The sequence below is a fragment of the Pipra filicauda genome, unplaced genomic scaffold, assembly GCF_003945595.2.
Source record: "Pipra filicauda isolate LSUMZ 115617 unplaced genomic scaffold, ASM394559v2 scaffold142_size1944046_pilon, whole genome shotgun sequence".
Lineage (NCBI taxonomy): Eukaryota > Metazoa > Chordata > Aves > Passeriformes > Pipridae > Pipra > Pipra filicauda.
The window spans coordinates 1,529,076-1,556,829 of NW_024103907.1; the positions used below are offsets into that span (position 1 = coordinate 1,529,076).

General features: G+C 38.1%; 1 protein-coding gene across 2 annotated transcripts in view; it reads left to right on the plus strand.

Moving 5' to 3' along the window:
- Positions 1 to 27,754, plus strand: part of MICU2 (mitochondrial calcium uptake 2) — a 145,642-nt gene that overhangs the window by 89,683 nt on the left and 28,205 nt on the right. For both annotated transcript variants that reach the window (XM_039378658.1, XM_039378657.1), the window contains exons 3-6: positions 13,772 to 13,803; positions 13,916 to 13,991; positions 18,576 to 18,623; positions 22,832 to 22,914. In XM_039378658.1, coding sequence (XP_039234592.1) covers positions 13,772 to 13,803; positions 13,916 to 13,991; positions 18,576 to 18,623; positions 22,832 to 22,914 — 239 coding nt within the window. The remainder of the gene's footprint in view (positions 1 to 13,771; positions 13,804 to 13,915; positions 13,992 to 18,575; positions 18,624 to 22,831; positions 22,915 to 27,754) is intronic.

Here is a 27,754-nt window from a genome sequence, read left to right on the forward strand (position 1 = left end):
GGAGAAAGGTTTTTTTTCTAAGGAAATAAGACAATTCTAGAAAATAATAACTTACTTTTTTTGAAAAAAACTCTTGATCTTCTTTGTCTAGATTTTTTTTTCTTTCTGACAGATTTTTTTCTTCATTATGTGAGGAGTTTGAAGTCAAAGGGTCAAGTGATGGCTTATCTTTTCTTCTCTTATTCAGTCTCCAAAGTTCACTCTTTAGAGTAAAGGAGGTGTTCTAGCTGGCGCACAAGGCTTTCTTTTCTACTACTGTGGAAGGGCTGATGGATATCATATGTGTAATTTATTTTTAAATTTAGTATTAGCAGCATTTTTTTTCTCTAAGTTACAAATTAACCAAACTCTTTTGGCCACTGCAATAAGGCATGATTAACATCTGTTTTTAAGCTCTTCTATGATTTCGCTTTACTTTGGTTCTTACCAGTCTTAAGACCCTGCTCCTCTCCCCTTTACCACCTTATCTGATGAATAAAGACAGTGTCTCAAATTAGTTTCATGTAACAGTCTTCATTCTGATGGTCTGAGAAATTAACCAAAACTAGATCTCTTCATTAAGCTTTTTGTGTGGCAAAAATAGGTTAAACCTTTCTTAGCTTAAAAAACAGGAGCATCGTGTTATCATTTACGTACCCTTGGAGCCCCTGCTGTAGGAAAACTTCCCAAACATCTGTTAATTGCTAGGTGGCAGATGTTAATGATGTATAAACAAGTCAGACTCAGCAGGGGCTGTTACTGGTTTGTTCAGAGCTTCTGTATGTGCTAATAACAGAATGAGCTAATCTTAGAAGTGGAAAGAAACTCCTGGCTCATTTAAAGATAAAAGTGAGAATGACGTGGACCATCAACTGAAGGAAAGCAAGTCAGCCACTGAAAGGCACTCTGAATAAAAGGGAAGGAAGAAGGAATCAAAAACTAGAATTTGGGATAATGCTTGAATCTGGAGAGTTATGGAAAATTAAGTACGACTGTGCAGGATCAGTAAATGCCCAAAGCAGTAGACAGAGTCTTCTGTAGGAAAATTCCCAAACATGGTTATTGGAATGTCCATATCTTCTCACAATGGCAATTGGAAAGAGTAATGTCATCACTGGGGTGTCATCTGCATTAAAATGGCCTTCCTAAAATTTTCATGTAAGGTTGAATTTCAGAACCTTATAAAGGGAGAAGGTTCCTTCTGGAAATTCTGACATGACAGTTTAATTCAACTCTGAATAGCAATTCTCTTTATCCCTTCATCCTTGTAATCTCCAGGAATCTAAAATATCTGAAGTGCTACAATACTGCATCTACGCCAAAAGTCTCTTCCCTTAAAATACCACCTTTATTATATTCTTCTTTTTTCTTTACTTTCTTGCACTGATTCACTATCACTACTGGGAATTAGTTGCAATTATTAATATTCTGCTGAAAAAGAAAGTGATGCATTAGGTTCTGCTGGACTAGACATCTGATAATTCAGTTCATCCTTTTAATAAAACTAATTGCAAAATGGATATTTTTCCTTTGGTGAGTGTTTATTAACCCTTTTCTTTCAATGGATGATACCAGCAGAGTTTGGGAAGGTGAAGAACAGATGGATAATTTCATCAATTGCAAAAATACAAGATTTTGGAGTAAAACTATAGACTAATAGCAAGTGGATCCAAAACAACCTTGTGTACTTTCTTTTTTTTATATTTGTCATATGTTTTAGAAGTTCCACTTACCCACATTCAATGCATGGTAAATAATTTACTAAAGCATTTCCAAATTTCTAGTTAGGAGAATGATTTCATCCTCTTTTTGTCCTCTAATACAAATGTATTTGTTATCTGCTGACATTTGAGGTGAATAGGAGCTAGTGTTGTAACTAGCCCAGTCACCCCATGCAGTAATTGAACACCATCTAGTGGGTATTCGCTTAATCCTTTAATTCCTAAGCAGAAGTTATATTGGTTATAATTTACAAAATAATTGTTCTGTAAACTCAAAACCAATGCCCTCAGACAACTAGTCACTGTAAATTGCATGTCTAATGGGTCTTACGTTGTAGAAGAGAAGCATAGTAAGGTTTTGGTGTTTATTGTGCTCTGGACAGCAAGACAAAATGTCCCAGACCTTGAGCTTAAACACACAACTCCCATTAATTAAATTACCAACATAGAATTTTTTCCTTTCAGTAAAATGCCCCAATTCACTGTTAAGTCCAGTACTTAGTGATCTCATATCTAGACAAATAAGGCAAAAATGCTGTCTTATCTTTCATAGGTTGTCAGTGAGAATTGAAGCCAGGGTAAAGCCTTCAACTGCTTAAGAATGTTGTTGCCTTTGATAAAAGCAAGGGAGGGAAATCCTTAAACTCCATACAAAACCTACCAACTATTGCATGTATTTGATGTTAATGTATGTTACAAAAGCACATAAACTGATATTTTCTTATTGGAAAGATTGGTCAGGTGACTGTATTAAATTAGAGAGATGTCTTTTATTTATAACCCTTCAAAAACAAATGTCTGCAAATCCAAATGAACATGGTCTTGGGCAAGCTACCCTGACTGGCCTTGCTTTGAGCTTTTTCATGTTGTCATCATGAGAAGATAAGGACATTCTAATCACCGCAGTAACCTCCAGAGCTCCATTCCAACTTTCCACTAATCTGTGAATGAGGTAATTTCCCTTAACCATGGGGGAGCCCCACTTCATGGGTCTTCCCACAAGCTTCTCTGAAACTCCTTAGACCATCTTTCACAGTCACCAAAAAGGTGCTGTTTGTGCTGTATTCACTAGAGTGTTACCGCTGGGAAAGAAATAAGAGCAATAAGATGTTGGAAAACATGTGTTTACTCTGAATTTGCGTCAGAATTACATCTGACGCAAATTCTAGATGTTTGATGGAAGGACAAGGCACTAGGAGAATGAAACATCATTAGAATAGTGCAGCAATAGAAATCAGGCATCCTGCTGTTGAGATTTCCAGATTTCTCAATAGCAGTACAGAAGGACTTCAGCCACCTCTCTCTCTCTCTTTTTTTCCTTCCAAAGGTCAGACTAGGCATTGCTGGAATATGATGAATGAAAGTTTCCAAAACTAGTGTTTCTCGCACAATTCCATTGTACTTTTCCAATCAGCTATCACCTCCTTGAACCCTTTTTGCCATCTTTCTAAGACTTTTTACTATATGTTGCTGTAGTGGAAGTAAATTAATCTTTTTTAAAAAATACAAAACATAACAAAAAAGAAAGCATTAATGATGGTGTAAATAATTTTGATATGTGACAGGATGAAACAGGACAAAAAGCGAGCTACTATATAAACCACGTCTAAGTAGCTATTTATATTTACAGCACTCTTGAGAACCGACTCAATTTATGTGAAATGTCCGTGCTCCTGGTTACTTACCCACTGCAGTAATTTAAATTGCCTAGATGCACTAATATGTCAGCTATTTACTGCTTGGACACAACTACTATAAATGTCCTATATCTGAAAAGAATTACAGTAATGACGTTTCGTTTTTCTTGCTGATACCACTAATAAATTCGATTTTTTCACAAAATATATCCAGTTTTAATTTTTAAAATGTATCAAAATATTAGATCTTGGGGGGTTTTTTCTGATCCACTAGGAATAAACAGTATCAACAGTATCCTGAAGTCTGTACTTGGATGAGAAAGTTTAAGAAGAAGCAAACTATTTCATAAACAAAACAGTTGAAATAATATCACTAAGGTGATCTGCCTAGTGGATGAAAGGCTGTGGATGTTGTCTACCTGGACTTTAGTAAATCTTTTTTACACCAGTTCCCTTAGCATTCTCCTGGAGAAACTGTCTGCTCATAGCTTGGATGGGTGCACTGTTCACCGAGTAAAAATGTCTGTATGGCCTTGAGAGTGGTGGTGAATGGAGTTACATCCAGCTGGTAGCCAGTCACTAGTGGTGTTCCCCAGGGCTCAGTATTTGGGACAGTCCTGATTAGTATCTTTATTGATGATCTGGACAACGGGATTGAGTGCACCTCCGTCAGTTTGCAGATATCAAGTTGGGTGGGAATGTTGATCTTTTGGAAGACAGGAAGGCTCTGCAGAGGGATCTGGACAGGCTGGATCCATGGGCTAAGGCCAATTGTATGAGGTCCAATAGTGCTGGGTCCCACACTTGGGTCACAACAACCCCATGCAGTGCTACAGGCTCAGGGAAGAGTGGCTCGAAAGCTGCCCAGTGGAAAACGATCTGGTGTGCTGGTCGACAGTGGCTGAACGTGATCCAGCCGTGTGCCCAGGTGGCCAAGAAGGCCAATGGCATCCTGGCCTATATCAGCAGTAGTATGACCAGCAGTGTGGCCATGGCAGTGATTGTCCCCCCTACTCGGCACTGGTGAGGCCACACCTCAAGTACTGTGTTCAGTTTTGGGCCCCTCACTTCAAGGAAGACACTGAGGTGCTGGAGTGTGACCAGAGAAGGGCAACAAAGCTGGGAAAGGGTTTGGAGCATAAGTTTTATGTGGAGCGGCTGAGGGAACTGAAGTTGTTTAGCCTGGAGGAAAGGAGGCTTGGGGGGAACTTATCACTGTACAGCTACCAAAAGGGGGTTGTAGTGAGGTGGAGGTTGGTCTTTTCTCCCAGGTTACAAGTGACAGGACAAAAGGAAATGGCCTCAGGTTGCACTTGGGGAGGTCTGGATTGGATATTAGGAAAAAATTCTTCACTAAAAGAGTGGTCAGGCATTGAAACAAGCTACTTGGGGAAGTGGTGAAATCACCATCCCTGGAATTGTTCAAAAGGCACATGGATGTGGCACTTGGGGATATAGTTTAATGGTGGGCTTGGCAGTGCTGTGTTAACGGTTGGACTTGACAATCTTAGAGGTCTTTTCCAGCCTTAGTGATTCTATTGTCTTTTGAACCCAAATTATGGAATCTTAGAATCGTTTAGGTTAGAAAATATTTTTAAAATCATGAAGTCCAACCATTAACCTAATACTGCTAAGTTAACCACTAAACCATGTTCCTAAGCAACACATCTACATGTCTTTTAAATACCTACAGGGATGGTGACTCCAGCACTTCCCCGGGCAGCCTGTTCCAATGCCTGACAACCCTTTCAGTGAAGAAATTTTTCCTAATATGCAATCTAAACCTTCCCTGGTGTAACTTAAGGCCATTTTCCAGACTACAGTTTAGTATTAACACTATCTGTCGAATGTGTGAACATGTATTTGTGTGCACATAAACTGAGGTAATGCATGAGCAAAAGTCTGTTGGGAGCAATAGGACAAAGTAGTTGACTCACGTGATTATTCTGGCATTGTTATCCGTAATTCTTGCATGTTGGAGCATTCATTACGTATCAAAGAACAATAAACCATACAGTTGCTTCATATATTTTGACATAGTTTGAAATTATTTGTAGTTCCTGCTTAGGGGATAAATTGCATCAAAGCAAAAGTGTGAAAAAAGTGGTCCTCTCTGGCACATGCCCTCTTTTTCCTTATTCCAGGGTCAGTAAGGTAGCTTTATGCTAATGATAAATTCCCACACAGAGGATGAATTCCTCACCTGGCACCTCATTTATGTTTGCCAGCAAGAGTCCAATTTGCAATAAGCAATGTTTAATATTCTTGTGCTTAGTCCTTAACAGGTTTGGGGGAATTTTTTTGCATTTTGTAAGATGCATGTGAAAAGTAACAGTTTGTCATAACAGGGAAGATCTTCAGAATTCAAATTATAAAGGAATTAGCTGAAAGAGACTATAGGAATAGTTGCTACAGTGGCAATGGTGGTTTTATATTGAGCATATAAACTTAAATCGGGTTTTACACAGTGAGATAAGAATTTCTGATTCTGTTAAGATGTTGACCTTTTCTTTCTTCGTTTTGATTGTGGGATGATTGATTTGCACACAATTTCATTCGGAATCCAAATTAATCTCTGCTTACAATTAAGATACAGTTTTCTCAAGTTGTGTATGCAGTCAGATTTTGACCTGTGTCATTTCATTGTTGGTGTTCTTATCCTACTTTATTTGTTCTTCTGTACTTATCTTCCCTAACCATAAAGTAGATTATAGAACCCTTAGGCCAGGGATCCTGACTTCTAACACTGCCTGGTAAAGAAACTGAATTAAACCTCTAGTGCTATGAGGCTATCATAATAGTTTACCTTCATCTGTTAGTACCTTAACCTAGCATGTGCTGCTACACTATAGTATTTAAAAAACTAGTCTTTGTTAGCAACAGGAGATGATGACTTAAAGCAGAGGGATGCTACAGATATCATAGCTTCTTAATTTTAGAGTAGGAGTCTTCTTGAAGGCATAGGCTAGATGAGACTGACTCAAACCTAATAATAGGAATTCTTTCTTGAGTTGAGGCTCTGCCTGCCTGCTGTGCAGATTCAGGAAATGCCATCTATCCCGAAAGTTTGAACTGCATAATGTTCTCTGTAAATTGGCAGGAATTGTTCTCCACCCTTCTGGTCTCAGAAGCATGTATTATGAATACAGCTACTTCCAGGTGATCTTAATTGTCCTTTATAAGACTTTATTGCTCCAATTATGCAGCCACTCTCCCTCTTAAACTGTAGTAAACTTTGCTCTTGTGTCTGATTAAGTTCTTACTAAAACAGAATACATGCCTTAGCATCGGGCTGATAGATAGGAGGTTGGAAAAAACAGATTACAGAAAGAACTAATACAGAAAGCAGTATGAGTTATCTGGTTGCATGCAAAAGAACTCACTTGCTCAATTTAGATACATAAAAGTTGAATGTCAGGTCAGAGCAGGTGATTGTATTATTTCTTTAAAGATAATGAAACAGGTAAGTCTAAGGCCTGGATTGGACACCTGTCTCAACCTGGAATAAATTGTCCTGCTCTGTCAGTTTCTCTCCCTTGAGTATAAAGGGAGCCTGGGGTCATTAGTCAGAGTGAGGTTTGTAGACAGAGATCTTTTATTAGACCAATTGCTCTAAGCTGGAAAAATTAGACAAGCTTTTGGGCATATGAGCTTTCCTCCTCTGAAATAGGAGCAGCAGATTTCAAAGTTAATTATAAACCCTTTTCTGCGTATGTCCTTACAGCATCATAGTTACAGCAAAGCACCATAGAGATCACTAACTCAGATTTAGGCATCTACTTTTTAGACATCTAAATGAAGCCAGAGGAATCAAGCATGAGGTGCTTATTTGGGAGCTTGAGGACATGATTTCACATGACACATTCTTCCTCAGGGTGCTTCCTGCAGTCATGAGCTGTGCACCAGCCCAGAGGACAGGCAGCCTCTCCTGCTGGGAAAATGCTCATCTGCGATTGTGCTCTGTGCTTGGCTTCTTGCTGCTTGTGTGTCACACGTGAAGTCTTAACTCGCATCACGTGCTCCTTGTGCAGCCAACGGCTGCCATTACACGCCTGCTAGACTTTTCCAGTCGTTTGGAAGAAGTAACTTTCTGTATGCTGTATATCACTGCAGGACAAGTCTTGTGGTAAGATGGGAAGCTTGAACACATTCTCAGCTTTTCCTTATCTGCAGTTTGGATATGTTGTGAGAAAGAGAGCAGATCTAGGGTTATGTCACTTTCTCTCGATAATACCTAAGATGAAATTGTTGCCCTGCTTTCCCTGCCATCCCCACAGACTCCTACCATAGTTCCAATGAGGACTGAGCTGCTCAAAAGCTTTGTAGTGGGCACCACAACATCTGCTTTTACCCTGGTGCCTTTGCTTATTTTGGGAACTCCTTGCACTGCTGGTGACTCGGTGCCGCGGTCTCTTTAACAGGTTTTGAAAACTTGCTAATCTTAATTTTTTAGTCTGTTTCAGTTTCCTAAAAGACTGTGTCATCCTTTGATGTTTTTTCCCTGCATCAGCATCCCACCCTTTTTACCCGGGGCTGCCTGACTCACTGAGAAACCTCCTGATATTGACTTGCTCTGATGCAACTGCTCTTCTGAAATGGAGATTTGCCAGCGCTGGCCTCGGCCCAGCACTGTGTATTTCTTGTTTCCTCAGAGGAATGATTACTTTAAATAAAGAAGGACAGATGCAAAGCTTGTTTTGTAAAGCATATCAGAAGCTTCTATTACTGCAAATTGCCTTTTCCACTGGGCATACTTGAACTATAATTCAGGTGGTTCAATTCACTAATTCATGTGATTGAAATGACTTTTATCAATTATCTTTCAATGGAGCAATGCACTAGTTCAGTAAAAGCTTTCTAGCTGAAGTGGATTCTTAATTCATTTAAATTGCATGCTCATTTATTATTCATATACTAGTTTGCCAGGAGCTATCATAGCAATCTGACCACTTCGTTTGTCATGCTTTCAAAAAACCTTAATTTTTTTTGTTATCCTTGATTTATCTCTGATATCACCAATATTTCAAAAGGAGGCCTTAAAGAATTAATTACTAGCTTGAATTTTTGCCTTTTTTTGGTTTCATTAGCACTAAGTACTTTATAAATGCATAGAAGAGCTTTAAAGAATGAGAATGAAAATAAGGTGGGTAAAAAAAGGATACCTTGTTAATATAAGGTACTTGTCCAGTATCATTAAAATTATCTGAGAGAGAGCTGAGAATGAAATACAAGCTATTGAATTTCAATGATCTTGTATTTCAGGCTAATTTGAGCAAAAATTTTAATGGCATCTCCCCAAGGAAATCAACATACGCAATTCTTATCTCACCCAGCTTAGTGGTGCAGGATTCTTAGAGTTCAGCTTGCATGAAGGCTGGCAGCCAGTTAAAACGAAGAAATAAAAATTCTTGTTCCCATGGCAGGCAAGGCTGCAGGGTGGGCTCTGCTGTGAAGGCCACAGCATGAGCTGCACACAGTGGGGTTGGTTTTTAAAATGCCCTGATCCTCAGATTACAACTGTGCTGAAATCCCATCCAGCTTAAAAGGTTCATTTCACTCATCATTTTGCAGAATGAGAGTTTGTTTGAATTGTGAATATACTTAATGCTATTCTCATCATAATTTTTCATGAAAAAACAAATGGTTTTATACTACCCCAGTATGACCTTGAACTTGCCAAACTTCAGTAAAGGTAGCAACAATTGCTATCTAAAATTAAAAAGCTGGGAAGTCTTTTTGGTTTTAGTTTTTGTCTGTTTGTCATTGTGTCTATTTGAAATGAAGTTAAAAAGAGATCCTTATCAAACCATCTCAGTGACTGCTGATAAAAGGGATAGGAGTTTGTTGTCCTTCTAGGAAAGCATACCTATTTTATACTGTTCTCATTTGAAGTTAAGGCTGTGGAGAAAGATTGATTCAAATTTTAATTTCTATATCACAAAAATAAAGGAATCTTGCAGACATGTAAAAGTATGTTTTCTTGCAGGTGGTAGTAACTACTTTTGCTTTGGCACTTGATTATTTTTGTTATAATTGTTGATCTTAGTGATTTTGTTCATTCTTTGAATCTAAATGTCTTTTGTCAGATCTAAGCCTTTCCTTAGCTGTACAGGTGTAAATAGGTGTTACTGAGTGCAAGCGGGTACTTGTTTAATTCAGCTATTTCCTAACATTAATCCTAACATTGATGTCAGGTCCATTCTACATCTTAGTGTAAAAAAAGATAGATGAGGGAAACGCTTCTAATGTAAGAAACGCATGTGACAAAATATCCAGGTTTGCCAAGGGCAAATTAAGGCTGACGGATATGCTCTTGGTGGTGTTTTCTTAATTACAGTTGTCAACTAACTTTCTTGGCTAACAGCACAGAATTTGTGTGCTTTTAAGTAGACTTGGTTTTCATTCAACTTAAAAAGCTAAAATGCCTTTTTGTTCATGAAAGGTGTGTCTGTACCTCATTGTTTCATAGATACGCTATAAATGGTGAAAATTAGATGATGGCATCTGTAAAATATGTAGAGACCCTTGAAAATACTCAATATCCTTTAAACCAGAATTCCATCATCATCATGGCAGTTCGGGGGGGGAAGGTTGTTTTTCTTCTCATTCACTCAAATTCAAAACAAAAGAATTCCAGGTTTCTTTTTTTGATACCAAGATGAGACTGTTACTGCTATAAACAAGTTTTCTAATATGTCATTAGTTTACCTATTAGTAAGGATCTATTAATGTCAAAGAATAAAACTATAGAAAATTGCATCATGCAGATCTTTTACTTAATAGATTAAATAGTTCCTAATAATTATATCTGTTATCCATATTCCTCAGAGAGACACTTAGATCCTGATGTGTTTGTAGTTGTGTAAGGAATGCCAACACCAAGATTTAATTCATAGAAAGGAAGAGGCACTTTTGTCTTTCGGTGTACAGACTGGCTAAGAAAACTGTTAATGCCTTTGCAGTGCATCTTCTGCAAAGAGGAGTTAACCTTCTCCTAATTATTGTAGACAATGCCTTAAGAGACCTGATTCCTCAGAGGGCTGCACATTTGATATTAATAGAGCTTTCTGTGTTGGTGTTTAAAGAGATCTCACTGTTAGGAAGTAAATAAATGGAGAGAATAATCACCAAGAGCTAAATTAGTATTCAAGGAGTATAATGAGTGCTACAATAAAAGTAGCTGATGTTTTCAAATGAAAATTGGGATTCTGAGTCTTCACAGATGATTTTATTTGGTGACAGTACCAATAAAATGTAACTGGATTCAATTCTTAGAAAATATTCAAATAATTATTGCTGGAAACTTATTCTACAGTTTAAATTATTGCACTATTATGAGATTGTATTCTAATACTTTAGACAAATGGCAATGTAAAAAATAATACTACTGTCCCAAGTGTCAGGGTGTTTTTTCCAAAAAATTCCTATCCTAGCAGTTCACATTCATGCTGACATCTGTATGCCATTTTCATTTGACTAGGTTATTAAATATTTTGATTTTGAAGCCCATGTGAGAAGAGCAACATTAAAAGACTCCACATTTATTACTCTGATGTATTTACTGCTTTGAAAAGTAGAAATGTCTTTGTTCATCTCTCAATCTGTCCCTTTCCATCCTGCCTTTTTTCCTCTCTTATTGTAGCAGCTGCCCCTTGTCCAGTCAGTCGTGGCAGGGGCCAACTAACTGACCCACCTGGTTCTACCTCTCACCACGTCCTGGGATGATATGACTGTCCTCTCCCACTTCTGCCATTGAGCAAAGGCTTCCTTTCCTCCACTATTTCTTTCACCCATGCACCAGTAGCACAAGCACCTCTGTATTGTTGTTACTGTCTTTTCACTTCTGAAAGAGGTCAGTCAACATGTCAGCATCTGAAACGTCCTCTGGAGGTGACTGGCTGGATGTAAGAGGACAGATGTTGATGGCTGCCACAGCCATTTGTGTGAGCTCCAGGCAGTTGCATTTGTGACTGCTGGCTGGTGAAAAGAGAGTCCATATGTCCACAACAGATTTTCCTTCCATTGCTTAATTTTTATCAAGATACAGTAATTCTCATTGAGAATATGTTCTTCCCCAGTAACCGGGTAGCTGAAGAGTTTCAGAGTTATTGTGCTGAATGCAACACAAAGAAGAGAAGCACAAACTTACCAAATGTAGAGCCTCACAAACTTGGCCAAGTAGTGTCTCATCTGTAGCTCCCAGTGCTTTCTCCTTACCTTGCATCAATTATCCATGCCTCTGCTGTTCCAGCTCGCAGAGTTCAGCTTATCTCCCTTTGTCATCCCCCTGGATGCTGGGAAAAGGCTACTCCCCAGTACACTGCTGTGGTAGCAGGTGCCATCCCAGATGTGATGTTCTTGGGGTCACCAGGAGAATGAAATGAGTGGAGCTGCTCTTAACCAACTAAGGGTGTATGGCTGGCTTCAGTACAGACAGCAAGTACAAAGAGCATGTACAGTGAAAAACATTACAAGGTGGCTTTCCTTTTTTTCTTTCAGATACTGTTTTTTGCAGACCTACAGCCTGATTCATTCCCTCCTGTAAGGCTGGTCACTCACTATCTGGGTCTCCCAGAGCCAAAGGAACTGCTGTAGTTTAGTTCCACATTGAAATGGGTCAACATTTCAAAGCTGAGATCTAAATAACTTAATTTGCTAAATAACCATTCTTTAAAATGCTCTGCAGCAGTAAACGGTGTTAGATGTAACTGTGATGTTACATCGCACTGCTCAGGACTCAGCCTTACTGGATATAGTGATTGTTGCTTGTTCTCAGACTCTGTTATTGATCTGACTTTTGTCTCAAATGAGGCTAATTAAGTAGAGGACTTTGTACATTGTTTGAGTTAGAGGGTATCTACCTATGTAGCTTTATATATGTGTGTGTATATGGGTGTAAATATATGTACAAGCAGTGCACGAAAATGTATTCATCCACAGTGACAGGTGGTACTGGCAACACCTGTTGCTGGGGTCACTCAACACTCCAGTATTAAACCCCTAATTTTAGTTGCTTATAACTTTTGTCAAAGTTAAACATTTGTGTTGAAATGTTATGTGCCAGGTGTCTGCCTTAGGCTGATTTGGGGGAGGGGGTGTGGGGAGAGGAATTTTTTAGCAAAACTGTTACTGCCAGTTCAAAGAGCAGAGGCCAGGGCACAGTGGTTTGCCTGTGCTGAAAAATGAGCTATTGCTGGTTGAGATGTTCCAGCAGCTTCCCTTGTCCAAAGCAGAAAGTTGACGGTGGAGACCCCCTGCAGCTGGGCATGCCATTTGCCAGCAATATGGAAATTTGCTGTTTTACTAAGAATGCACCTCTGTGTGGCTAAATTATGGGCCTGTGAAAACACTCGGTAAATCTTTGCTGACAGCTGCCCACCAGGCTGCCTCCATCATGTCCGTTTCCAAATAGCGGTGCTGTGCTGGTGGCCCTTTGGATGCAAGGTGCCCGTGAAGCCGCAGAGTAGCCTTGGAGTCTGAGCGTGGAGCATGCCAGCCTGATGCACGTAGAGGCACCAGTCCACAGAGCAAATCCAAACAGCTCAGCTTGTGCTTACACAGTGTGAATAAATAGGAGAGAATGGTTGGCTGGAATCCAGAGGAACTGGTGATGTAGGAAGAGAGTGATGGGCTGAGAGTGGTAAGAGTGAAGGACAACAGGGTTTTGAGAACTGTATAAGGAGAAATGCTGAGGAGGCAGATCAGTGTGACAGGGCAGATTGACAGAGAAAGGATGAAGCACAACTCCTGCTGGTCCATGACCACAGGGTTTCTGTGATCCCTGCCTAACCAACTGGAATGTTCCATTGATGATACATCCAGCTCTTCAAATGGTGGATTTACACAGGAATACAACCTATACTGCTGCAAGTGTCTCCCCTGTTTGAGTTTATAAACTTGACCTACTAGGAAACCCTTAGGAGTTTGCATGATTTTCATCTGATGTTCTTTCAGAAGGCAGAGTTGTTCAGATTACTTCTCCTTAATAGAAACATCAACATTTTCTTACTTTTTTCTTTTTTTTTTAGTATTTCTTAGCTTTCACCTGCACAACCTGCACTTCAAGGATTATTATGTGTGCACGGAAACCCCCAAATACTACAGTTGTTTCTTACTGTATAGTCTTGGTTTGAAATCTGTGCAACATTTGTAGCTCACAGTATGCAAAGTTACACTAGTAAGGCAGTTGTAGACACTGAAGTGGGCTGTGGTTTCATCTAGGTTGAGAGAACATTTGAACAGACTGCTCATATTGCTTTTGAATCTTGTCCTTTCACGAGTATTATGGGAATTAGAAACAAACTGCCTGTTGCAAAATATTCTGTTTCATATTACTTAGCATTTTCCCATAAAAATCTGAAGAAATGCCACAGGACCTGATCAAAGTTTAAAGTCAGTTTGTTATTGAATGATGATGATTTTTTTTTATTATAGGCAAAGCCTCAGCCAAGAAACTGACAAAAAAGGTAAGCAAAATGTTCCTTTCCTTCTTCAAAAGAACTTGCATTCTTTCTGTTACTGAAATGATTAAGTCTCTTTCAAAACTGGCTTTATATTTTCTTGTTTGTGTCTTTGAAGGAGGTAGATGCTGCACTGCTGTATGTTGCCAAAGCTAAACCAGGGCCGACCTTTTTTAGAGACCTTGGTGATAAAGGTAATGAGCACTTTTGATACTGAAAAATACATGTTGCTTTTTATCTCATTATATGGTAAGAGTTGAATGTATTTCATGGATTTGATTTCATCCGCATCTAGCCAGTAGCTGCCTCCTTGGCAAATCTCTCAGTTATGCAAGAGAGTAAAGAGGCAGGGCTGGGAATTGAAAGCCTTCTGAGGTGCAGGAGACATGAAAGAAACTGAAAAGCCTACTTGGAGAAGAGAAAGGGGCTGAAAAGGATAACTTCAGCACAAAATGGACTTCTAAGACTTGTTAATAAGCTGCTGTTTCACTGTATAACTCAAATGCGTGGCAACTAAGAATAAAAATAAAATTTGTATCTAATTATGTAAAGCAGCATCCCTGATTCCAAGAGCAGTCTTGGGACTGCTATTTCTTCCTCTTCAGGAGCTCTGTGACCTTTTGCAGCGCTGATGTGCTTTGATTTTTTTTTCACCCGACATTTCCACCTTATATTGGAAAACTGAGAGCTGGGATATTGTTTGTGTAAGAACAAGGAATTAAAGAACAGCAAATAAACATGTCATTAGCATAAATTAATTGAAGGGAGAAAACAAACAAGAGGATCAAGGAAACCAAATAGATGAGTAATTAACCATTTCACCAGTAACAAAGACCAAAATCCCCAAACTAATGAGAAACACTGACAGTGCCTATTCACAAACTTTCTGTATCATACAGTTCAGCCTGAATCCCTTATCTCATGGACATTTCTGGAAGCTGCCGTTGCACTGCTGCAGTTCCTTGGCAGGCATGAGCCACACTCTCTCCATGCACAGCAGATCCCCAGACAGGGCTGGCAACTTGTGCCAAGAGAGCAGCCCTCAATCTCGGTCTGCAGCATTTCACCTACCCTGCGGCCTCGTGGCCCCTTCTGCCTGCACTTCATTCCTTGCGTCCTTGTGCAGATGTGGAGGGGGCTGCAGCTGGATGCCTTGCTTGTCAGTCCTCTCCTGAAAGCCCCAGCATACCCTAGCAACCCTGAACCATCTCCAAACAAGCTGAACATTTTTTTCCTGTCCTAGGGAAGGCTGGATTTTGCATTGAATTGATTCCCTGCCTTTTCAAATTACTAATCATCACATGCTTTCCCAGAATTAGGTTTAAAGTATACCCAGTCTTTAATTCTTGGATATTTTCTCTATATACCTTCTTTTTTAGAGCCTTTCTGTTTCTCGTGATGGACACTGCAAATCCCCAGAGCACACCGCCTGTGAAAACTGGGAATCCACCAAGAGAAATTGCAAACATAGCAAAACAGCACAGCCTCCTTTTGTTGCACCTCTCTCAGCTGAGTGCTTGGCACAAAGTGGGCTCAGTGATATGCTCAGCCTGGCGTCTTTTGCATTCTGGCCAAGATCTCCCCGTGCTTAGCACTGTGTGTCCGTATATTCTGTCCTTCAGAGGTCACGTAGGAGTTTGAGATGATGCAGGAACATTCAGTGCAGTCATCCATATGTCCCCACAACACATAGAGTTTTTACAGGTTTTGCTCATGGTGTCTGTTTAGTGACTTTGATGCTTTTGCTTTGAGATGCATTATTATCACAGTTTAAAAATGAAAACATTTGTGCTTTTACAAACACCAGAATAATGAATCTACCCTGTCCCACTGTTTAGCTGAGGTCATTTTAACTACCTTCAAATTGTTATTTAAATGTCAAGGAGAGGGAAAACTGTATTCAGTCTAGTTTGTAAAACATAATGCTAGGGAATTCTGCCTTCTAGTGGGCAATTTTAAAATTCGTGTCATATTTTGTGGGGTTTGTGATTTATTCAGCACTAAGAATATTGTACTGTCAGTGTTTGCTATAAAGTTTGAGGATACGGATTTCTAGGGAGGGATAGAGAGAGTTCCTTAAGCAATAGAAAATGACAGTATCCTGCCAATGCTAACTGCAATACTTGGCTGCAAGTATGCTGAGTCATTCTACAGTATGTGAGGCTATTATCTTTTAAATTTTACTTGGATAGAAATATAATTTTCAGTGGGCTGGTTTTTTGTGGTTTTTTTTTAAATTTGCCGCATTATATATTTTAATTTGAGTAACTGTGTAATGATTACTGTAGAATTAAAGAGAAAATTACCAAAACATTTCATTTACTTGATGGATGAGATAAATTGGCTATTCACTACAAGTAGTAAAAGGACAATAAAATTAAAATAAGATTTTTAATGGAAATTAGTCCACAAGTTAAAAAAATTGTATTACAAATTATTTTAGTATAATCAGTCTTCCAGAAAATATCAGACAGACTGTGGATTTGCTTTAAAGCACTGAGTCAGGTTTTAAAGAATATTTTTATATACATTTGTTATATTTACCTTTTTATCAATTTGACTATAGTGACTTTTCAAGTGTCCTCTTTCCGGACCTCTGCAATTCAAATGCTTTTCCCTTGAGCCACTGAGCAGGGTGTTGTCTTTAGATTGATCTTTTCTTCACATCCTACCATCTCTGTAAAAATTTTGCAGATTCTTTCTGCAAAATTTTATGATGTATAATGATCCATGTCTAGCTATATAGCTAAAACTCTCCAGGGGCTCAGTATTTTGTATCTCAATTATCGCAACATTTTTTTTCCTATGACTTTAGCAAACATGATCTGCCATGTTAATATTCTTTCAAATGCTTTGATAAGTATGTTTTTCTTTCACAACTCCTTTGAGTGTATGGTCTCTTATTTTGTATCCCAACGCTGGGCTCTCATTCTTGTTTTATCTAGCATAAGCTGTTTGTCTTCAGTTTCCGGGTCTTCCCTAGACTACCCCTGTGCAGCGCCCCTCAAGACAGCCGAGAGGCAGACTCCCACTTCTTCTTGGCCAGTGATGCTCTCCTTCATTGCTTGGTTGTTAAATTTTCAGTCAGGGATCTCTGTGCTGACACCATTGCAGTCCATGACTGGGAGGTGTTTTCTATACTGACCTGCTAAGTTGCCTCATTGACTTCCTTTATTGAATTCCTTTATGAATTCTTTCCTTAAACATTCTTTTGCTGTGTCACACACAAAATTAGGAATCTTGATCACTGCCCATCACACTAATGGCTTCATTTCTTATCAGTCCCTCTTTGTTTCTGTCTTTTTTTTTAATCTTGTCTTATACTTGGGCATATAAGCTAAAAATTTGGAGTAGAAGTTCTTTCTCTGTTTATTTGGTTTTGAATTTGTAGAAAACCTACATGTTTTATCTAGGAACACAACTCCAAGTTTTACAGCAATGCAAATAATAATTTGTATTCTTACGATGGCAGAAATGCTAAAACTTGTAAGCAAAATTAAGTTTTTGAGGTGAAAGTGGTTTTTATTTCCATAGTGGTTTTATGATTGTAGTACTGTGCTGATTTACACATGATGCATGTTGGATAATAGGGTGAATAGCTCTATTTTGATGGAGAGGAAAGCTGAGATATGGAACCAGATTGAGTTGGCAACAGGGTCAGCATTAGACCTCCCTTTAGCTAAGATTTGTTCTCCAATTTTCAGACTCCTGCGTTTACCAATTTAATATTTCTGAACTGGTACTTAAAAGTGTTAAGTCACTATCTGAGGTCAAATACAAATGCTGCTGTCTGTGCACAGTAATTTATCAGAAGTTAATTGCTTATCACTGAAGCTTAAGTGTATTCTTTATCTATCAATTAACTGAATATAAATTATAAAACTAGTTTATCTTTGCACAGATAGGCATGTTTGAACTTCATTATTTTAAGCAGCTTCAGCTTTTAACTCACAAGTTAAAAGTAGCTCAGTTATTTTGAAAAGTGATTTATAAAAAAGCCCTTTACATTTTTTCTCCAAACATTATTGCGGGGCAGATGGTTCAAATTCTGTTGTTTAACCACCCTCATTATGCGCTCTCTATCTTTAGCTTGTACACTCCATTTTGACGCTATCACATCTTTGTGTTTGTTCAGGCTTTTCACTTAAGGTGGTATTTGAAAAGAAAACACTGGAATTTTCCTTCAGAAGGGGGGAAAATACTTTCACCTTGTAGAAAGGACACGTTCCTATTTAAAAAAAAAAAAAAGAAGCCTCCTCTTGGCGCTCGGCCCAGCAGTACTATCAGCACAATCTAGCAGCTTGGCAGCTTTGCGTGTTGCCATGTTCCCCTTGAGAATTAGAGGGAAGCTATTCTCCGCCTTTGCGAGCCTGCCAAAGGATGGAGGACTTTGATCCTTCAGGGTAATGTTAGAGTAGTTCTCCTCCCAGGTACTAAATGTGACAAAGCACATTTAATTTATTTGCCTTTTATATAAACATTGAATGTTTTCAGTGAGAATCCAAAGATTTAGTGCAGGACTTTTATTAATACCAAATAAACCTTACTTTCTGGATTAGACATGAGCATTGATGAGTGTCTGGTTAGGGAATTTTACCTTCAGAGCACTAAAAACAGAAGTAAAAACTTTATTAAATACTAAAGTGGCTTACTTTAATAAATTTATTTAATACTATGTCAAACTACAGTTTTTATATTTATAGGATTTGATGTTTCAAGTCTTACTATGAGTTTTTGGGGGGTTTTTTGCAAATAATTTTTTAACTCTTTCATTTCAGGGTTGATATCTTATGCAGAGTACCTGTTTTTGCTGACGATCCTTACAAGTAAGTATTGTATATTTAAAATACATTGGCATAAATACTCAGCTACTAACATCTTTCCAGGAACTTTTTCCTGAAATTTTTAGCTTCTAAATTTCTGCATTATTGTAAAATGTAAAAAAACCACTATATAGAGAGTGATAATGCATTAATATAAATGGATATAACTTTAATTGGTTGGAACTTACTTCCATAGTGGCATCATCGGTCCATAGCAATACTTCAAAAATCATGGTAATTTCTGCACCATGGGATCAGAAAAGCTTTTCAAAAGACTTTGAGAGAGGGCAGACATTGGTTACAGAACCAGATTATAAGGGGAGAAAGAACAGGGAGGAAAGATAAATAATTTGTCTTCTGGATAGTAGTTTTAGTCATTTTGGAAATGAGACATTAACATTGTAGCTCATGCAGTGGAATAAAAAGCTGTTGTGGCATCTCAAAGGTTGTTCCCTATTATTCTTGTGTTCAGATATGCAATGGATGCAATATACAAACAGAAGAATTCTGCAGTGTCTTTTTGTTTGGCTTTTTTAATCCTTTTTTTTTATCCTCTGTTCCTTTTGACTTTATTTTCTCCAAGTATTTTACATGTATTTCTGCTCTCCCTCCTTTGCTTCCTTCCTTTTTGTCTAACAGACCTTTTGGTACTTGCTTTATCTATAAACAGGCATTTTTTGTTGTGCATGGAAGTGATCTCGGATTGTCTAGATTTCCTCACCCATACTTACTCTGTGCCATGCTTGCCACCCCTCCATTTTATTCTGATGAAGTGTAGGCGATGCTGAAAAATACCAAGATTTGAGATGTGTGCAATGAACATCACACAGTGAGACCCATACACTAGTAGTGAAGTAGTTCATGTGCATGTCCACGGAATAGCCCACATGTGCAGTCTTGTTTGCATGACTTATACAGGTCTAACATTTTCAGCAAGGGACAAAACCAGGCATACTAGATTTATGGTGTCAGTGGATGGGGAAAGGAGAGAAGGAAGTAGTCACTTTTGCCTGATGGGCTGTAGATGCTTGACCCTCATCACTTCCATGGCCGAGGCTTAAACAAATTGACAAATTTTCCTTGCACTGGAAATCCACCTTCTCATGGTGTAGTATGAACAAATAATTGTTGGTCTCCAGAGAGTGGAGAGAGTATGTCCAGCCTTCCTGATAATGGCCATCAGTATACACCTCTTGCACAGTTTAGGTAGCCCTTTTGCAGCTTACCTCATTTCTAGCAGAACTATATTAGCTCTTACTACATGGCATGAAGGGTGGGTAATCTCTTAGGGAACTTCAGCTAGTACACAGTAATAAATAATATATATATGCATTAAGATAACCTATGTAATAGACAAATATACTGCTTCAGCAGTGGTGATTGTCCCGTGCTACACTCTGCTTGAACCTGAGTTATACCATGTGTTCAAGTGGTTTTAAAATCAGAAATAAGAGTTTAGCCCAGTTAGAATACTGATTTTAATATATTTGTTGCAACTCAAAAATGATGCATTTATGTTAAAAAAGGAAAACTGTTGTCCATGGAAGTGATCTCGGATTTTCTAGATTTCCTCAGCCAAATTATAATTTCAGAAGAATACCTTAAAGTTGCAGTAATAGGTGCCAAAGGTTCTACTTCTTTAAAAATTTATGGCAGCTGAAAATGAGTTCATGCTGAATTATTGGCTGAAACAATTAGAAAACTGCAGCAGTACTAGAGCAAGTTGTTCCACTTCTCCAAGCAATCAAGTAACATTATTTTTCACAGAATTTCTTTAAGAATGTATTGAACTGCAGAAACAAAGGCACCTTTTGATGCAGGATAAAAATGCAGTGCTAATGTTGCTGCTTTGGTTACACAGAGGGTTATCATATCGATCACTTTGAAAGCAAATGTCAACAAGTGTTAGTGCCTCTATCTTTGCCTAACAAGTATCCCATGTCAGTCAGCCCCAAGTTACACAACCTGTCTCTCTCACTACTGAGAATTAATATGAGATTTCTTAAAGCAGGCATTAATATTTAAATTACTTCTACAAAGTCACCAACAGAACAACTGGGAAACAGAAAAAGAGTCACCAGACTCCTGGTTCCAGGACACTGCTGACCAGACCATGCTGCCTGTCATACAAAAGCAGTGTCTGTAACAACACTGAACTTAAAAATGTAATTTTGCGTTAGGCAAAGGCTTTATTTTTTTGCCCCTGTGACCTTCTTTTCTCTTTTCTGTGTGCCTTGTATCATCACTATCTTTTTTTCTTCCAGTGCTGTATTGAATTTCATTTCTAGCAATAGGTTAATGGCGCCCTGGCTGGTGAAGAAGTCCAGGAATTGAAGTTGTCACCTTTACTCAAAGCTTCGTTTCAATTAGCCAGTCACACAAATTGACATCTTGGTCAACATAGGAATAGTTGGATAGGAAGCACCTAGGTCTAACCTGCACTCACAGCCAAGATGAAGCTCTTCTGTTCAGATTTTGGATTTTTGCCTGATTCTAATTAAATACAAATATATCTGTGGTAGTCTTTGAACTATGCTTATTTTACGAACACATACCTTTGGGGTTACATCATATCAGATAAGTATGTCATCTCTGTATAAGCAGCTTTAGGTCCTGTATTTTCAGTAACAGCTCTCTTATCTGAAAATTGGAACACAGATGGTATGAATTACTATTAAATACATCAATTACTTTTGTTCTCTAAATATGTTATAGGATAGCCTTTTCTTGCTTTTGTACTAGTAACACAAATTTAGCATGTGCCATTTCCATGGAAAGGAAGCCAGTTTTGATTATTACAACCCAGTTGCTGGGGAAGGGTTCTGCTGTGCAGATTGCAATGGTATTTATAAAATATCCATGCATCACAAGATTGCTTCACATAGAATGTTAATTGACTGCTGAAGATGTAGTTATTTCTAAAATGTAAAAATAGTACTTTCTTCAATGATCTTGTTATGACTTTAAAGGAATGGGATATTCCTTCAGCTTCTTCCCTTGACAGAAATATTCTTTTAAAAAAGAAAATGCAAAACTTAAAACTTTTCAGAATGGAACTAGAAGAACATGTTTCCAAAAGGAAAACTCTGAAGGCATTAGAGTTTTTTAGGTACTGCTTCACTGCCCTCATAGGTCCAACATTGTTCTTGGAAACATGAATATATTCCAGAGACGGTAAGTCCATGGCTTTCATATTAATGCCTGACTTAAATGGATTGTGGAATTAATTCATGCGCTCCAGAAATTACTGGGAAAAGGGCTTGCTACTGCAATGAACTGTAACTACATTTTCAGCAGCATGCTGCTCCTGTGTGGGCTCGCTAATGAGCGAGGCCACCTCCTCTAAGCAAAGTAAGACCAGGAAATCACGGGAACGAGCTCAAAACACACTGTGTTTTTATAGCAAGATTCAGAGCTCATTACATTTTTGTGTTGAAAAGAAACATCCACTCAGTGAAGGAAATGCAGGGTAAAATTGTGTAAAATTCCTGAGAAAAATCAGCTTGATGGGAGTCATACAAAACATGCTTTTGTCAAAAAAGACCGGAAAGAGTAGTTTATTACATCTTAGTAATATTCGAGTACATTGTTTAGGGAAGAAGGAGAAGGGAAGTTAAAAAAGGCCTAGGGCTAACACAGCAGGAGCAGGAGCTGAGAGCTGACCACTGTTACAGCATCGGTCTGTCTGTTGGGGAGGACTTCTAATACTGACATACAGTCACCTGTGCAGGAAGTACCTGAGGAGTACACTAGCTCTTTTACCCAGTTTGGAAATAATTATTGGTTTCTAAAGGCAATTTCCACTCATCTAACCTGAAAAGGAGCTCTAATAAACAAGACAGAGCTAGACTGCAGAAGTGACATGGGATCATGGAGGCATCCATAGAGAGTATCTTAAGACTAGGACAGCGAGAGATACGATATTGTTGTGGAGATCGGATGGACATTCATGGCTGTACTTGGGCACTGCTGGCATTTCTTACTTTCCCATTACATTAATTATCCTTGAAATTATAGTAAAAAGGTGTTTAAAAAGTTTGCTTATATTGGAAGAGGTATATGTGATTCACTGGAAGTACCATGTGTGTATGTAACAATGGAGAACTGAACCATAGGCAATATTCATTTTGCAGTCATTATTAATTATTTAAGTGCTAGTGTAAGCATCTGTGGGTATATTTTCAATAAAGTTATTTTGCAATTTGTTGCAGAACCCCAGACTGGACTTCAGATTGCCTTTAAAATGTTAGATACAGATGGCAATGAGCGAGTTGAAAAAAAAGAATTCTTTAAGGTAGGTGTATTTATATGCATATTCATTTTAAAGCATTTAAATAGATCCATGGGTTATATTTGGTAAATGAAGATTCATTAAAATCATCAAGCCTATTTTTCAGTCCAATCTATGTTCACATACTTATTAAAATATTTTATATGAAAGAAGCACATACCAAAGTATTGCTGTAGAAGTACTTGAATTTGAATCCACTTTTATAAATGTTGCCTTTGAGTTGTATCTAAAAATCTGCTACTAGGAAGGTTGGTGTACATCCCTTAATCCCATAAGCTAATTTAAATAATAATCTGGAAGAATGTTTTATTTTCTAAATATGTTGAATAATTTCTTTAATACACCATCCTCCCTTGGTTTTTATTAATTTTGTTTGGTGCTGCAGAAGGGCATCGTTTTTCCCATGTTTTATATAAACTATGAGGGAGAAAGGCAGATGTTTAAAAAACAAAGAAAACTTTACTCTGTTCTTTTAAAGAAGAATAGGCTTAATTACATAACTTATTCAACTTTTAAATATTTAACAGAAGACTGTTAACTAAATACTTCTTGTCAAAAGTTGAATGCAGAATTAACAAACATAATTTTTAATAGACTCCCTCAGCTTAATTCAGATCCTTCATTAATATTGGAGGTAACTGGACAGACGGTTTTATAAGAAGCTGACGTGGCTACTACAATTCAAATTATTTTCTATCAGTAGGATAAAGTTCAAGGTAACCATTAATGCACAGCTCTAGAGAACCATAGAATCTAAAACTTAAAAAGATGCACCTGTTGATAGAGAAATTGGCAAAAACTTATGTAAGTGTACTTTCATAGCCTTAAACTCTGAATTAATGATACAATAGCTGCTGGCATGTGTTTTGCGCTGATCACCATTTCTTCAGTGAATTGCCTCTTAGCAAGGTTGATTGATGAGTCATACTTTAAAGATATTATAAAATATTGTAAAAATACTTTTAGACTTAGTAGTACTGTTAGAAAATAATGCTTGAAATTAGATCATTTTCCAAGGCAGCGTTCCCAGAAACCCCTAACTGAGCCTGCAGATACCGTTGTCATGGTTTGACCCCAGCCAGCAACCAAGGGCCATAGAGCCTCTCCTTCACTCCCCTACCAGCAGGATTGGGGAGAGAATTGGAAAGGCAAAAGTCAGAAAACCCATGCATTGAGATAAAGACGTTTTAATAGAGAAAGCAAAAGCCACACACACAAGCAAAGCAAAACAAGGAATTAATTCACTGCTTCCCATGGGCAGGCAGATGTTCAGCCATCTCCGGGAGAGCAGGGCCCCATCACACATAATGGTGACTTAGGAAGACAAATGCCATCATTCCAAATGTCCCCTCCTTCCTCCTTCCTCTCCCCACTTTATATACTGAGGAATATGGTCTGGAATATCCCTTTGGTCAGTTGGGGTCACCTGTCACAGCTGTGTCTCCCCCCAGCCTCCCATGCACCCCCCACTTCCTCACCAGCACGGCAGTATGAAAAGCAGAAAAGGCCCTGGCTCTGTGTAGGCCCTGCTCAGCCATAACAAAAACTTCTCTATATTATCAAGCCTGTGTCCAGAACAAATCCAAAACACAGTCCCACACCAGCCATGGTGAAGAAAATTAGCCCTACCCCAGGCAAAACCAGCACAACCCTACACTCATTTGTTGCTACACAAAATCTTTTAATTTTGAAGAATTGACTCTGTTAAAATGTTAATTATTCTGCTGATTAAAAAAAAATAAAATTCTAGAAAAACTTATATTTTTAACCTACTAAACCTGGTGCAATCCTAGTGAATTGTTATTAGACTAGCAGTGCCCTGATCACCAAAACATGTATGTTATGACTGTATTATTCATCTACAAAACAATATGTTACAGGCCAAAGTAACGCTATGAACACGAATATTCAGCATGTAGTGCCTCTTCACCAAAATGCCATGTTAGCAGTGCTACCTTTAAATAGGTACCATGTCAGTTAAACAAATGAGGAGATTCTTACAGAAACACTGCACGGCTCTTTTAGGGAGATGTGCAGTATGTCATATATTTAATATCCATTATCCATTTCGGGTAATTCTAATTGAATCAGCCAGTATGAACAACAGAAAGTGATCAAATGTAGAGGTGAAAACATCATACAAATCATTGAAAATGATTTGATTTCTGTAGCAGCAATCAAGTTAAATGAAAATTATTCTGGTTAGATAGATTGTTACTTTGCATTTCCTTTATGAGCTAGATTGATAAATTAATATAGAGTGGTAAAAAACAACCCATATAAATTACTCTGTCAACTCACAAGTATCATTAAATTCAAAGAAGTCCCACAGGATGCGAGTTGGTCAGAATACAAGTTTTCTCTCGTGACATTTACTTAGCATTTATAGAGGGGACTACTTTCAAGCAAAATTTTATTTTTATAGATTAGGTTTAAAAATAAAATTTTTGGAATGTAAGAATCTGGAAAAATGTCTGTGTGTTAACCTATATACTCTAGTTCTACATGCATCACAGAAAGTTTCTGGATAGCTAATAAATTAGTAAATTATGTAGCTAATCTGTTATTTGTCTTGTCCCAGTTGGCATCTTAGGAAAATACATCTGAACTATTCTATAGTTATTTCCACCCTATATTTGACAATAATGTCCGGAAACATATGTAAGGAAAGGGCAGTAGAAAAGCACAGTGAAGAAGTGGTAATTAGGAGTCAGTGTCTGTAAACAGGATACAATGGGAAAAGAAATTTCAGTGCTGCTTCATTCTTATGCTTTGTGACCTCTTCTTCTCCCTACTTCCCATCCGTTATCTACTAATTAGACATCTGTGTATGTCTGTGTTATCTGTTGATCTAGACTATAAACTCTAAAGGTAAGAACATGCCTTTTTGCTTGCAAAATGTCCTTCTTTCTTTGAATTGCGTATGTCTCAATTCTCACATGTAACTGGATGGACAGGCACAGCATGTGTCAAGTGGATCATTCAGGAAAGTCGAGAAGGGTGACAAGCAGAAACTACAACCCAAGTCCTTAGTGCTTGCAGTACATGATGGATATAGACTGTTCAAACCTTCAAACCAGAATTTCCCAGTGCTTTTTGCTAGCATAAATGGATGTTCAGGAAAGGAGATCTTGAATGCAATCCCATGTTTTCAGTAAGAGAGTTTATCTTGTCCTCCATAGCCTTTCCATTTCTGTGCACATTCTCCTCATTTCCAGTAAAAGTCTTTCCCTTCACAGAGAGACTCCTTCCTATTCCTTTGTATTCAAGCCAGTGTATTTCTGCTTCGTTCATGTTACAGTGGTACACAGTCACAAGAGACATTTCAGTATTAGGGCCCAGAACGTTTTGGTGCTTTGCCATGCAACTCCAGGGTGAAGTTAGAAGGTAGAAGTGGCATGTTCACAGATGCTACTTGCCATCCTTTCATCAGCCCTTGCCAGAATGCAGAATCATTTCTCAGAGCCATATTATCTGCATCTTTGTGAGGCCATAAGGTACTTCTGTGAACTCTGCACTTCAAGACATTCTCTTGAGATTCAGTGAGGGGGATTTCCAGACACATAATAACCCATGCACATTAATCTGAGACCTCCCACCAAGAATAAGGCTACCAAAGTTCCCAAAATCCCCAGCAAGTAAGGAATTTCCCTAACTCTGTCCTGATTAAAGATGTCTAAGTAAATTAATGACAGTTCAAAACTGTCAGGAATGGAGATAGAGTGGTTCTGATGGCACATGCAAGACTATGTGATTTAAACTTTCTAAATAGACTGTCTTACACACTTGTCCTGGAGCACAGATACCACAAAAAAACTTATAGAGCTCCATCTAGGGCTGAATGAACCAGCACCCGACACTCATTGTGGTGGTTTGGTACAGAGCACTTCTATAGTCCTAGAGCATCCACAAGCACTGATCTCTGTCAAACAACTGGGAGATGCAAAATCACCTCTTTTTATAAGACTGACATAGCCTTTCTGCCAGATGTTGTCTTGTTCAGAACAGATTACTTCTTAGTATGTCTTTAGCAAAGAGGCTTCAGTTGTGCATAATAGGTCTCATTATCTTTAAATTAGCCATTAGTGTCTTGAGTGATGAACAGATATAAATATTAAATACAATAAATATTACATGGAGGAGTCCATTTCTTGAGGCAGAATTCTTCTCCCTCTGTGAGTAGTTGCTGTATTGGGCTGGAAAAAAACTTCTGGAAATAGTTTCAAGCACTAAAAGGATTTACATACAGTGTAAGAAAATTATAAACTAAATCTTTTAGAATGCTTGTGAAAAAAATTACACTGGCTGTCTGTGCTCTTAAGTAGTCTCTGCAGATATTTTTAAGAGTCCTTTAAAAATAAAATCCAAAAGAAAAAAATCATATTTTCTCTAGTTTGGAAAGTATTTGCAGTTTTCTTTCTTATGTGTGAGCAAAAGATCAATTTTTCAGGTTAGAGAAAATGTGATCTTTCAATGAGAATATTGACAAGCAATTGTATTTTTATCCAGGGCTCTATAATGCTATTTTGCTATGAAGAAATTAATAATATTTTAACTGTACTAGTCAACTGTTTTGTAAATGATCAAAAATAAAAATAATTTGGAGAAACTTGGAAGAACGAGTACTGTTTAATTGCCTTATTTACAGTGTTTCTTTTGATAGATACTATCAAGACATAGTAACTGCCCTGAGAAACTAAAATCCTGAGGTTATTAAAAAAAAACAAAAACAAACCAAAGGAACAAAAACCAAACCAACAAAAAAACCCCACCAACTCAGAATGAGTGAATTTGACAAATTCACCCTGAGGGTCAAGGGAAGACCTTTGGCAACGTGAACAGT